This window comes from Pseudorasbora parva, chromosome 25, assembly GCF_024679245.1.
Source record: "Pseudorasbora parva isolate DD20220531a chromosome 25, ASM2467924v1, whole genome shotgun sequence".
NCBI lineage: Eukaryota > Metazoa > Chordata > Actinopteri > Cypriniformes > Gobionidae > Pseudorasbora > Pseudorasbora parva.
The window spans coordinates 24,338,439-24,351,234 of NC_090196.1; the positions used below are offsets into that span (position 1 = coordinate 24,338,439).

General features: G+C 37.5%; 1 protein-coding gene across 3 annotated transcripts in view; it reads right to left on the bottom strand.

The window, feature by feature from the left end:
• LOC137065088 (cytosolic carboxypeptidase 4) overlaps nt 1-12,796 on the bottom strand; it is a 217,664-nt gene that overhangs the window by 97,133 nt on the left and 107,735 nt on the right. For all 3 annotated transcript variants that reach the window (XM_067436651.1, XM_067436653.1, XM_067436652.1), the window contains exons 16-18: nt 11,574-11,661; nt 11,297-11,426; nt 9,360-9,513 (exon numbers count right to left, since the gene is read on the bottom strand). In XM_067436651.1, coding sequence (XP_067292752.1) covers nt 9,360-9,513; nt 11,297-11,426; nt 11,574-11,661 — 372 coding nt within the window. The remainder of the gene's footprint in view (nt 1-9,359; nt 9,514-11,296; nt 11,427-11,573; nt 11,662-12,796) is intronic.

The following is a 12,796-nucleotide window of genomic DNA, read 5'->3' on the forward strand; positions in this document are numbered from 1 at the left end:
GTGTGTGTGTGTGTGTGTGTGTGTGTCAGGGTTTAAATAGCCAGGTTTATGTGCCTCTGTTGAATGACACTTAAGACATTCAAAGGAAAGGCTTTTGAATGTGCAGCTTATAATACTGCACATTATGTGAAGAAAAAATACAGGTTTCATGGGTTCCTTGAGTGTAGTCGATTTCCATAAAGATCCACTAGAGTAGGAAATGTTTCCCAGTCCTCAGATTTATAAGAATGTGTAAGTGGTGTTCTTAGACTTAGACACAACCTAGACTTAGGCTGAAGTTGCTAATATTACATGCTTTAAAGAGTCCATAGGTGTACACTTAAACTCTGACTTAGATCCTTCGACTCTTACCCTCAACTAAGACTATAACAAATTATGCTGGTAGTATTACACACCAGACTTAGATCCAGACAAAGACCCAAACAGAGACGCAGATGTAGAACTAGACTGTGGCAAGCAGGGTGGGAACGAGAGCTGTGAGAATGGAGCGAGGCCAGTGATGGCTAATGAGCTGCTCATCGCACTGATCTAGAGTTTCGCAAAAATGTCAGACTCGTTGTGCGTGAACTTTTAGACCCAGTATTATACAGTGACTTATAAAACTGAGATAGTTTTACACATTTTTAAAATGTCTTCAGACATTTAACCAGACTTAAACCTAAATTTAGACCAGAGCTTAAGTTAGTTTTACACACTTTAAATGTCTTCATACATATATAAGCAGAATTATTTCGACTTACCCCCCCCCCCAACTTATACAATTAAGTTAGTTGTATGTACTTTAAAAAGTCTCCATACATATAACCAGAATTACACCTAGACTTACACCACAACTTATAAAATTAAGTTAGTTTTACACATTCTAAAAATTCTCCAGACATATAACCAGAATTATTTCCACTTACACCCCAAATAATAAAATTAAGTTAGTTTTATATACTTACTTTATATACTTTAAAAAGTCTCCAGACTAGGTGTAATTTTTCGATGGATGATTTGGTATCGGTTCAGTAATAGACCATAACTGATTATAATGTACTAATTCTTTTCTAAAGTCATTTGTCACGGTACATGAAATTAATTACTTTTTTACTCACCAGCCACTGTGGCTAGTAGTTTTCCAAAGTTACCAGCCACTCAGCATTTTTACAGACACATTTATAGCATGGGGGGAAACTGCCATGAACTGTAGACAGCTTACATAATTTGGTAGCAGGCATATTAGGTTGCTGTCACTTTAAGTTGATGATGGTTACACATGTGTTTTCTTTCTTTGTTTATGTTCACATGAAACATAACTGACTCAGTTTATTTGAATACTTGCCAAGTGAAAAATAACTCAATTTAGCACTGAGAGGCGGCTTTATGTGTTTGCACTTTGGGTGTGAGCACAAAATCTGCAGAAAATTATGCACAATACTCACAATCCCAAGGTCAAATTCAAACCCTGTAACACCAACAATATTCTTTGAGTAGAATTATGCACAATACTCGCAATCCCATGGCCAAATTTAAACCCTGTTACAACAACAATATTCTTTGAGTGAGAGTGAGAGTGAGAGAGAGAGAGAGAGAGAGAGAGAGAGAGAGAGAGAGAGAGAGAGAGAGAGAGAGAGAGAGAGAGAGAGAGAGAGAGAGAGAGAGAGAGAGAAGAATGCAGCTGTTATCGTGTTTGAGGTTTTTCAGATATTTCAGTATCGATATGTCTCGAAAAATCTTATTTGACAGCACTACATTCCAATTAGTTCATTATTCCAGATGGCTTTTTAAAAGACTACAACTGAAAAATGTATAGATCAACTCGCCAAAGTGGCTAGTAGGAGTGACTGTGTTACACCCCACTGCATTTCAAGTCCTGTTTACCATACTTGGCCTTCATGTCACTAATGCTAACTAACTAACTAACTAACTAACTCATATACACGCCCAGGGAGAAAAGTCTCCACCTCTTGATGGTGAAGTACAAAGCCAGCCTTAAGCTATCAAAACCAATCTCTGTAATCCTTTCCTGTATATGCAAATCAGGTCCAATTAGAACATATCAGACTTGTCCATTGGTAATCATGAGATGAATTTGCCCTGCAAAGCTTATGAAAATGCAGCTTTTAATTTAGCCTTTTATTAATTAAAAGTGTTTCATAGGAATCTTGCTCGTGCTCATTTCTTGGGTTGTTAATTATCAAGAGTAATCCCATTTAGCATGACAGTTTCGCCAAAAGCGATCTGCGGGGAGACAATTTCCACAACAAGAGGATTCACTGTTATATGTGTCTGTATTTTTTTTATAATAGGGTCACCCTAGTTTTTACAAGGAGGGCATCTGTATTTTACAACCATATTATCTGATTTTATAACTGTATCCTACATTTAGCGGCCTAATCTTTATTTTATGTGTTCAGGTTTATTCTTGTGTGTGACTTTAACACACCCATAACAACAGACGAGGCCCATTAAATAAATTATTGAAAAGCCAAAAGAGCTGAGATAAACATTTTTTTTTTTTTTACAGTAATTGGAAAAGGCTATTTACATATTTTATTTCTATTAAAAATATTAATTAATATTAACATATCAATAATATACATAATCAAAATAATTTATTTAATGAAGTATATTTTATTTAAATATTTTACTAAACATTAAGTGCATTGGCTGGAAAATACAATATGATATAATTTTGCATACAGGAATTTCGTAATGTTTCCACTAATGTCTTAAAATGTACCACTTTTAGACTTTTCAGGTTTGGAAAAACACACTTAAAATTCCCTGATATTTTTCAAATGCTGACAATATAGAAATATATTGCTTTTGTTTTATTTATTTAAATAATGTTTGATCATTGCATTAAAACCATCTCATGAAATGACATTAAAGTCAGATATTATGCATATTAAAATGTGTCCTAAAAACTTTTTCTACCTAAAATAAAATGGCAGGCTAAAATCATCAGTTCTGAGAGCTATTCCTTCAAACTAAGCATTGGCTCTAGCAGAATTTCAGTTGGAAAAAATGGGTAAAATCGAACAGTAAAGTCATTATTTTCATGTAATGTAGCACAGTTTCTGGATTCTGTCCAGTGGACTGTGGGTGAAATGGGGGTTATGACGTCTATTTGAAGAGACTATGTGAACATGAAGGACAGAGCGAAAGAACAGATGGTGATATTAACAAAGAGAGGGAGAAAGAAACATGTAGGCTGCAGGATGCATAGAGGACAGGCTGTTAATGTAGAGTCAAACGCAAGCAGAAAGGTATTGCAAATAGGATTTATCATTCTGTCAGCAGAAGGCATGGGCAATGTGAATAACAGATAAGAATATGCATTTCTGTTACACGACTTTAGGTGGCTTTTCTAAATTGTCAACGGCTGAAAAACATTAATCAATTTTTCATGGCCCAGCCAAATAAATGTATATGTAATTTTAACAATTGTGTCATGCCTTTTTTGCAACACACTGAATTTTTTGGGAGGTCTAAAAAAAATTATATAGTTAAAAAATATAATAGAAAATTATATTTACTATAGGAACTTCCTGGGATCTTTAATTAATTTCTTACATTTTATTAATATACATGACCTTTTTAGGCTTGGAAGTCACAGATTTACAATTCATGGATATTTCCCTTTTTTATGCAAGACAAACATTAAAAAATACTTTCCAGCATATAAAAAGTTTAATTTCTTGCAGAGCAAGAATGTCCCAAATACATAATAGTAAAAAATTATAACCTTCCTGTTTAGTGATATACACCTCAAGGCAACGCACACAAATAAAAGTCAACTAAAATTGTTTTTGTTATGTAACGTGACATCTGTGTTATTTAGGGAGTGCTGCGAGACATTTTGACTGACGCTTTTTTAAGAAAGCACAAAAGTGTAAATGTACAGTATGCTGGTGTTGTTTACAGGTACAGCTAATCAAAGAGATTTGTTTAATTAGAAGCCTGTGAGAATCCCTGAGAGTTATGCAAATACACTGAACACACATTAAGCCGTTAAGTTTATTCGGTTGAATTGCTGCCACATTCATCTGTGTTGTTCTGTTGGTCAGCTACACAACATTAATAATAAACAAAAGCTGACACGGCTTGCCTGAAATGTCATATTAACAAGTCTTCATTCCACCACGATGTCCATTCGCTTTCTCTCTAGCATGCACAGAAACAAGCCGTGACCCGCACCACCTCCTAATCACTATTGGCTTATAAAAGCGGCCTAATTTGTTTGTGGTGATTGATGTGGGGCGCCATGATTACAGTTAATCATATCTGAGGCCTTTAATTCAATAATGCTGCGGACGGGAGTTCACATAAGTCCTGCATTTGAGAGAAACCGTAAAGTGATTATGAAAATCCTAATGTGTAAAGGCAAAGCTCATGTGCTAACACTGCTAAACACCAATGTGCTAATTAAGGTGTAATCCTCAGACAGGCGAATGTCAGAGTTTGTTAGTTTGTTGCCACTTTTTGCCACAGATAGGAGCCATATGTGTACAATGCACAAGTACAGTAAACCCTAAAAGTGGGGGTGTGACAATACATCTCATGAGACACCAAGACAGGATTTTTACACAGTATTTAAAAAAATACACAATGAAATACATGACTAGAAAAAAGTTTTGCAGGTGCATTTGCATTCTTTAGTTCATTTTTCTTGTAATGAATGTACTTTCAGCTCTACTTTCTGAGTATGGAAATATCAAATGCAGTAAAAGAAAATACTTAAGCACTGTAAAGATTTTGTACAAATTCAACTGGCTTCTTCCCTGCATGAGTGTCTCTTCAGACTTTAGAACAGCACGATTCATGAGCTTCTATAACTTTTGAACTCCTACTGAACTCTTTCCCACAAATTGATGATCCATATTAAGTGCAAACAATAACCATAATCAATGTACTCAATATTCAATGTGCACATAGAGACCAAACTTTTCTTCAAGCATGATACAGAGCTAAAAGATAGCTAGATAGCTTTTATATCAGGATATTCGCATGCCTCTGGGAGCCGCTTTTAAACAGTGGTACCTTATTGAAATCTTGTTTGAATAAGCGCTCCCGTTTACTTTAATTTAAAATTTTACAATAGTGTGTACATTGTGAATAGGGTGTGGTGATACTGAACTCGCATTTTAAAATATAAGACAACTGTCGTACACTTCTATTGCACAACAAATCCTCCGCCATGAGCCTGTCAGTCTTCTCGTCACGTGATCAGCGCTACGCACCATGTACGACTCGAAGATCTCGAGATCTCGCGGCACGAGTCAACGCCAAGCTTACAGCGACAGACAGATAAGAAATCAATTATATACAAAATTTACTGACACAGCCTCTTCCTTTTGGAGGAGGTTTTTTGTACGAATGTTCAGATTAATGAAATGCACTGTGATGTTTCGGCATGGTGTCAGCTGGGACGACACACTCAGCAGGACGATGACAGATGGATGAGCTGCCCTGCATGTGTGTGTGTGTGTGTGTGTTTCAGGCTTGGTGTTTACACTGAGCCACGTGAATCTCGCTGGATGCTGCTCACCACGGCGAGGCTGTGTTTGACTGCTGCTGCGGCTGTCACAACAGTACTGTGTGTCAACTGATGGGAAAACTATTTTCTTCAAATTTGGTAGACTATACATATTTGGATAGAACCGTACTAGAACTTATTTTTATTTAAGCAGTGATTTTAAGACTAATTCAGTTACAGTTGCAAATGTTTCATTGGCGAAAATGCAGCGTCCTGATGATAGCCACTTGCAGAAGATGCAGCTCACACAAAATTTGTATACTTTTTGCTATAAAAATGCATTTTCTATTCAGACTGATCTGCATCAGATGTTGTGTTGTGGTAACATGAGCCCGTATTACAAGAGATACAGTCGCAATTTTAAGATACAAAGTCAAAATATGAGCTATAATGTCGTAATTGCAAGAAATAATGTAACAATTGTCGGATATAAAATTTTATGAGAAAAATAACTGCAACTGTGAAGTCATAACTGCATTTTTCCTAAATAGAACTGGCTTTCATACTAACACAAATGTTTTTAAGAGAAATTCAATATAAAAGTATGTTCATTTTAAAAGTAAATTCACCCAACACTGGGCTTGTTTCTTACATATTTTGCTTTTATAATTGGTATTTTGATCATTGAAGTGTTAAGATAGCCAGACATCTATTCACTATTAGTGAATAATAAATAATAAGCGCTTTAAAAAAAAGAAGGATTATTCTGGAATAATAATCATCTAAGAGTCCTGAGGCTTTTAAAGGCAAGGGTAGGAGTGCTGTTAAAACAATATCACATAGAAGTCATTTTTATGTCACTGATTTTACTAGCCATTGAATTTCTAAAGAAAGTCCATATGTGTGCTTTCATTGTGTGATATGATTACACTAGCGTATGCAAATGTGCACACACTGATCAGGCACAGCTAATGTAAACGGGCTAATAACTAACAGTCTTTGATCAATGGCACAAGTTTCAAGTTAGAGAGCAGGTCACTGTGTTCGTCAGTCTTTGGGAATTGTCAGCAGGTCACTTTGCAGTATGTCGGAGTGTCTTGGGGACTGTCAGCAGTCGGTTGATCGGAACAGGGCGTCTCTCCATCCCCAACCGAGCCAGATGCTCCACGTTGGTCTATGGGGAGAAGCTGCAGATGTCTCGCCTCCATATTCATCATGAGATGAGGGTTGGTGAGCACCGTGCTACCCAGAGGAAGTGGCCCACAGCTGGGTCAGCATGTCCCAGTGTGTCCCTCTAGGTCTTCCTTCAATTTGAAACATCTATCTCTGCGGTTTCACCTGCAGCTGACAGTCACACCTGTCAGCTCTAATGCAAGAGCGGGTATGAGTACCGTTTCAAGACAGTAACCAGTCACCAACTGTTTTTGCTAGATTCTTCCTTAGAACATTATCATATGAGTTCAAAAAAGTGTGCCACGGAAAACTAGGTGGAAACTTAACAAAACTTCAAACATAATTCATGAGCACACAGCATAAATATTTGATTGGTCGGATCACAAAGTTGTGCATTCTATTTACGCCGTGGTTTATCTAATGAAAGGCAAAAAGACGAATAAATAAAGTAAACAAATTAATGAATACATATAAAATGTGTGTATTATTTATTTATAAATGGATACAATTTGTACAATTTATTTAATAAAAAATATGATGCTCCATATGACAAATTCAAAACTAAGGCGTAGTTTGATGACGCCAAGTTTGAGCGCAGCATCCTAGGATATGTGGGCTTCACTTCACCTCACAACCGGTGGAAAGGAATCGGGCTAAGACTTGGGCAGAAATCATATTCATGGATGCGATTATTAACGTTACTGTAGTATGAATAAGAGCAGGGGTGAGTGCTGTGGAGTGATTGCTAATGAGAGACGAGCGTGACAAGGCTGGTGAGTAAAGGGAATTTTATTATGCCACAGTCGCTGGCGCCATTTCCGCTTTCCGGTAATGAGTATGAGTTAACACAGCTCTATTTATCATATTAGATACATTTAAGTGTGTTTAAAATTATGTTATGACGTTACTCTGTGCGCTCGCTCAGCGGCTGCTGTGACACTTGTTCAAAATGCAGTGAGAGTAAAGCATTTCTGCTAAATAAAACGTAAACCGAGGGTAACGCAGATATTAGGGATGGCCAAAAAAAACTAAACATTTTCTTGACCGACCATCGAGCATTATTAGCCGGTTGAAACCGGTTAACCGATTAGTTTAAAATATGCTGTGCTATTCGAAATAACAGCCGCGAACTGCGCCTGCAATTGCGCATGCAACTCTGTCGCATCTCTCCATGATCTCTCTGCCCCTCTGCCTGCCGCTCACACACACTGTCCCGGTGCCGCCACCTCCCTTCCACTCACGTAACTTTTTTAAAAATCCTCTACAGCGCGTAACATGAGTCCCGCAAATGTGGCGCTGAGGAGCTTGTTTGTAATCGACAAACAAATGTCTTAGTTCCGAAATGGTTTGGGTACATGGTGATCGAGCTGAAAATAAAGGCATTAGCGTTAGAAGCTCATTTGAAACATTGCCGCGGCTCATTTAAGAAAATGACAGCTCTGAAGAGACAGCGCTTTAGTTTGAGGTGGTGCTAACAATAATAAAGAAAGATGATGATCAACACCTTATGTGTTACCACTGAAATGTAGATATATTGTATCTGTAATATATTGAATGTAATATATTTCCAAATGTAAGCCCATCTTATGCAGAATAAACGCTTCATACTGTCGTCTACCCTGGCTCTAACCTGAAGTGTTTCAGCCTGTTTACTTTTTGCAAACCTTGTGAGCGCGCAAACCCAAACGCTGTGACCTCGCGCCAAAGGTTTTTATTGGTTTATTAAGTACAAACAGGCGAGTTATAAAAAAAGGAGTATGAGGGATTTGTTCACTTCACACAAAAAGATTTTGGAATGAGACGGCTAACTATAGTAGCGTTTAGTCCACTGTCTATAATAGCCTAATTTAGAGATCACTTTTTTTTTTTAACCGACAACTTTGATTGGTTAACGTTAATACGGTCAACCATCGGTCAACATCCCTAGCAGATATGCTGCAATTGACAGGCGAATCCCTCAGACGTCCCGGCTCCTTGGTTAAAATAGCAATTTACAAATAGTTGGAAACATTTGGGATATTGTAAAAACTCAACTGAACACTGAATATATAACACTGGCCTAGTGGTTTTTGGATATTTTACTGAATAAAATATTACATTGTGCACCTTCAAGGACAACAAATAATAGAAAAGTATTTATTTATATTGTTTTATTAATTTATATTTTTATTTATTAGCTTTTTGTGTTTCATTAAAACGTGTCTTTCGTAAAAATAGGCTATGATATTATTGGTTAAATGTACAGCCTTTTTTTTTTTAAATGGACAGCGCTGAATTATACAATGATACAAGGACATTTATTATTAAAGTAAAATGGGTTCGTTTTTATTTCATGTTGCCTTTGAAGTGACTACCAACAAGAAAGAGTCGACCTGACTTCCTCTCAATCCATATGTGCTGTCCTAGTTATTGGCATAACATATGTCTCAGGTAGTGAGTCAAGAACCGTTATCCACACATACACCCACTCAACCACCCAAAAAGGCACGCACACACACACACACACACACACAAGCTCCTCAACTCCTCCTCTGACAGGAGGCGTCAAAGCTCAGATGCTTCGAGCACCTTGAAGATCTGCCAGACTGTACGAGCACACACACACAAATACTCCTTCACTGCTGAGCACAAACCCAAAGCAGCATCAGATGCTCAGTACACAGGTGTGTTGACACACAAGAGCATAAATCTGACTCATTGCGAGTTTTACTGTCAGACTTACGTAGCTGGTGCAGATGTTTCCAGGCTCTGGAAGTGGGGCAGGCTGTGATCGTGACTAAGGAGCAGGAGTTCCCTGCCAGCGTGTCGCAGAGGTTCTGTTGCCTGAAGAAAACCTTCCGTGGGTCAACTGACTTCTCCAACATCTTCAGATGGGTCTAGAGAACAATTGTAAAAACATCTGCTTTAGTCATTAACCATTACTCTTGATGCACAGAAATTCCAGCAACTGAAAATACATCAGTTAAGGAGGGCTGAAATCACTGACTGAAACGGTGACATTTAATTAGTACTCATCTGATGGCGTGTTTTGACTGTGTCAGTGTCTGTCATGAAGCTTGGCTGACAATAATGATAGCTTTATTTAAATCGATTTTTAATGAACTGAGATCTTTTAGTCTATGATGTTTTCAGCTGATGCTTGCTCAAAACGTCAAAAAACATTCATAGCACGCCTTATGTCCTATAATTTCAATAGCTTTCCGGAAGTCAGAGCCTTCAAATTCTGTACTTTTTTTAACCTAAATTACAGATCACTGCAGCCACATCGGACATCTCTTCCACTTTACTACTAGTTATAGTAGAGCTGCATGATTCTGGATTAATTGAGGATCACGATTTTATGTGTAAAATAGAGATTGCGATTCTCCCTCCATTCTGAAGGGATAAAAACATTAGACAGTTAAACAAAATATGCAAACTAGAGGTTCATACTAAATGTTTATTGCTTTAGTCTATTTAAAATGTATATTAATTTGAACAAAATTATTTAAAAATATATATTTAAATGAGTCAATGTCTTGTTCATATACTGACTTGTTTATTTATTGGATGAATCAGCGTTTGTGAATAAATCTTTGAAATGAATGATTCAATATCATACATACAAGTGTTAAAATACTATCAAAAAGATGATTTACTCTTATTTTGATCACTACCTTAGACATCAGTGTTTATACACAAACTGTAAACTTTTTTCCCATTATTTAAATGTTTGTAACACTAAAACATAAATAAAGATAAACTATTTGTGAAGCTGCTTCATACTCTACATTTACTGGCAGCTCTTCTTAATAGATCAGTGGCAGCGCAAACGCAGATTTAGACGTTGCAGTGGGACGATCGTACTTTAAGAGGTAAAACGTCCCTAAAGTCTTTGGTTTAAAGTTTCTCAGTGGAGCATGAGCAGCACGTGCTTTGTCGATGCCCATATCAATAAATTGACACTGGCACGGAGCAAAGCATGTGAGTGTTTCCAATTAATTCCTAAGGAAGTTGATCTGCATGATCTGACAGCGCTGCTCTGCTCTGCTCGCACCGCCCTAGTATGCACGCACTGTGAGAGCGCTCACATCAAATGCGTGGCGGTCGACCCTCTCATTCATAAACATGGGCAGCGATAGAACACGCTGTTTACGTTCCGCTGGCGCTTGTGATGTGAGGCAGGTGTAATAGACATAGCAGTATCATTGTTATTTAGGAATAAAATTGCATGGGTGTTTGAATTGAGATAGCGATCTTTTACCGATTAATCGTGCAGCTCTAAGTTATAGAATGAAATAAACATGAATGAACATCAGAGGATGTTCAAAGAAACAGTAAAACTTACTGAAATTAATCAAGTCTTATCTAATCGCTCAATCAGTGTTCCAACCGCGCAAAAATGTCAATAAAACTGCGTGTAAAAAATGTCATGATGTTACATACCTTAAGAAAGCCATTCAATATCCATTGTATTATAGTAAACTAGAAAACATAATTCTAACAAGGAGCATTTTGCTAAATATATGCATAATATTACATATTATATTTATGCTTAGTCAGTGGTCATCGTTAGTTACTGTATGTTTGAATAAGATGTGGGGTTTAAATGTGGGGTTTATCATTTCCATGACAATATTAAATGACACATATTCATACAAAGTGGGTGATTCCAAGCACCTGAAGGGTGGTGTGTGTGTAAGGGTAGTGGTATGCCAAGTAGCACACGTCATCATCATGGCGAAAGGTCACAGTGAAGGTCAGCGTGTAGAAAGAACTTGTTTGACCTCTTGTAGGGCAGAAATGATTTCTGAGGATGTCAAAAGCACAATTAGACGCTACAAGTGCAATATATTGAATAAAGAATAGATATCACCTTTCTATAAGAAAAAGTACAGTAAAGCGAGGTAAAGTAAAGAAATGTGGGTAACTGATGTAAAATGCGAAAGCAAAGTACCTGTAATAGCAGATTTCAGAGCCTGATCGCACCCAGTGTGGTCTGCCCTCCAGAGCCTCTCTCACAGAATACAGCACAGGCTGCATGCCTGAAAAAGCACAGGCTACTTTAAAACCATCTAACATAGAGTTGTCATACATTTATCTATCCTATCTTAGTCTAAGCCCTGTCGGTGAAAACAGGCTTTAAAGTCATTATCTAATTACCAAACATGCAGATTGTACATTTTTGTACAATAACAGCAACAATAAAAGTGTTTTTTAAAATTGCCAAATTAAATACATTTTGGTTCTACCCCAAATGATTGATGAGATTTTTCTCTTAAAAAACATTCATTTCAAATTACTTTAAAAGGAATGAGGAAAGCTAAACATCACCAAAACTGTCATAGAGGAGTTCCCCACATACAGTGCATCCGGAAAGTATTCACAGCGCTTCACTTTTTCCACATTTTGTAATGTTTCAGCCCATTTCTAAACTGGATTAAATAATTTTTTCCCCCTCAATTCTACAAGCAATACCCCATAATGACAAGGTGACAGAAGTTTGTTTGAAATCTTAGCAAATTTATTAAAATAAAAAAACACAAAAAAGAGAAGAAAAGTGGTATTCACAGCCTTTGCTTGATACTTTGTTAAAGCACCTTTGGCACCAATTACAGCCTTAAGTCTTTTTGAGTATGATGCTACAAGCTTGGCACACCTGTTTTTTTTTCCACAAACGTTTTCAGATCTTTTCAGAGATGTTCAAACGGATTCAAGTCTGGACTCTGGCTGGGCCACTCAAGGACATTCACAGAGTTGCCCAGTAGCCACTCCTTTTGTTATCTTGGCTGTGTGCTTAGGGTTGCTATCCTGTTGGAATACCATACCATACAGGCCTGATTGATGGAGTGCTGCAGAGATGGTTGTTCTTCTAGAAGGTTCTCCTTTCTCTACAAAGAAATGCTGAAGCTCTGTCAGCGTGACCATCGGGTTCTTGGTCACCTTCCTGACTAAGGCCCTTCTCCCCTGATCGCTAAGTTTGGCCGGGCGGCCAAATCTAGGAAGAGTCCTGGTGGTTCCAAACTTCTTTCATTTATGAATGATGGATAACTGGGACCTTCAATGCTTTCTCGGGTCTGTGTCCCAACACAATCCTGTCTCAGAGGTCTACAGATAATTCCTTGGACTTCATGGCTTGGTTTGTGCCCTGACATGCCCTGTTAACTGTGGGACCTTATA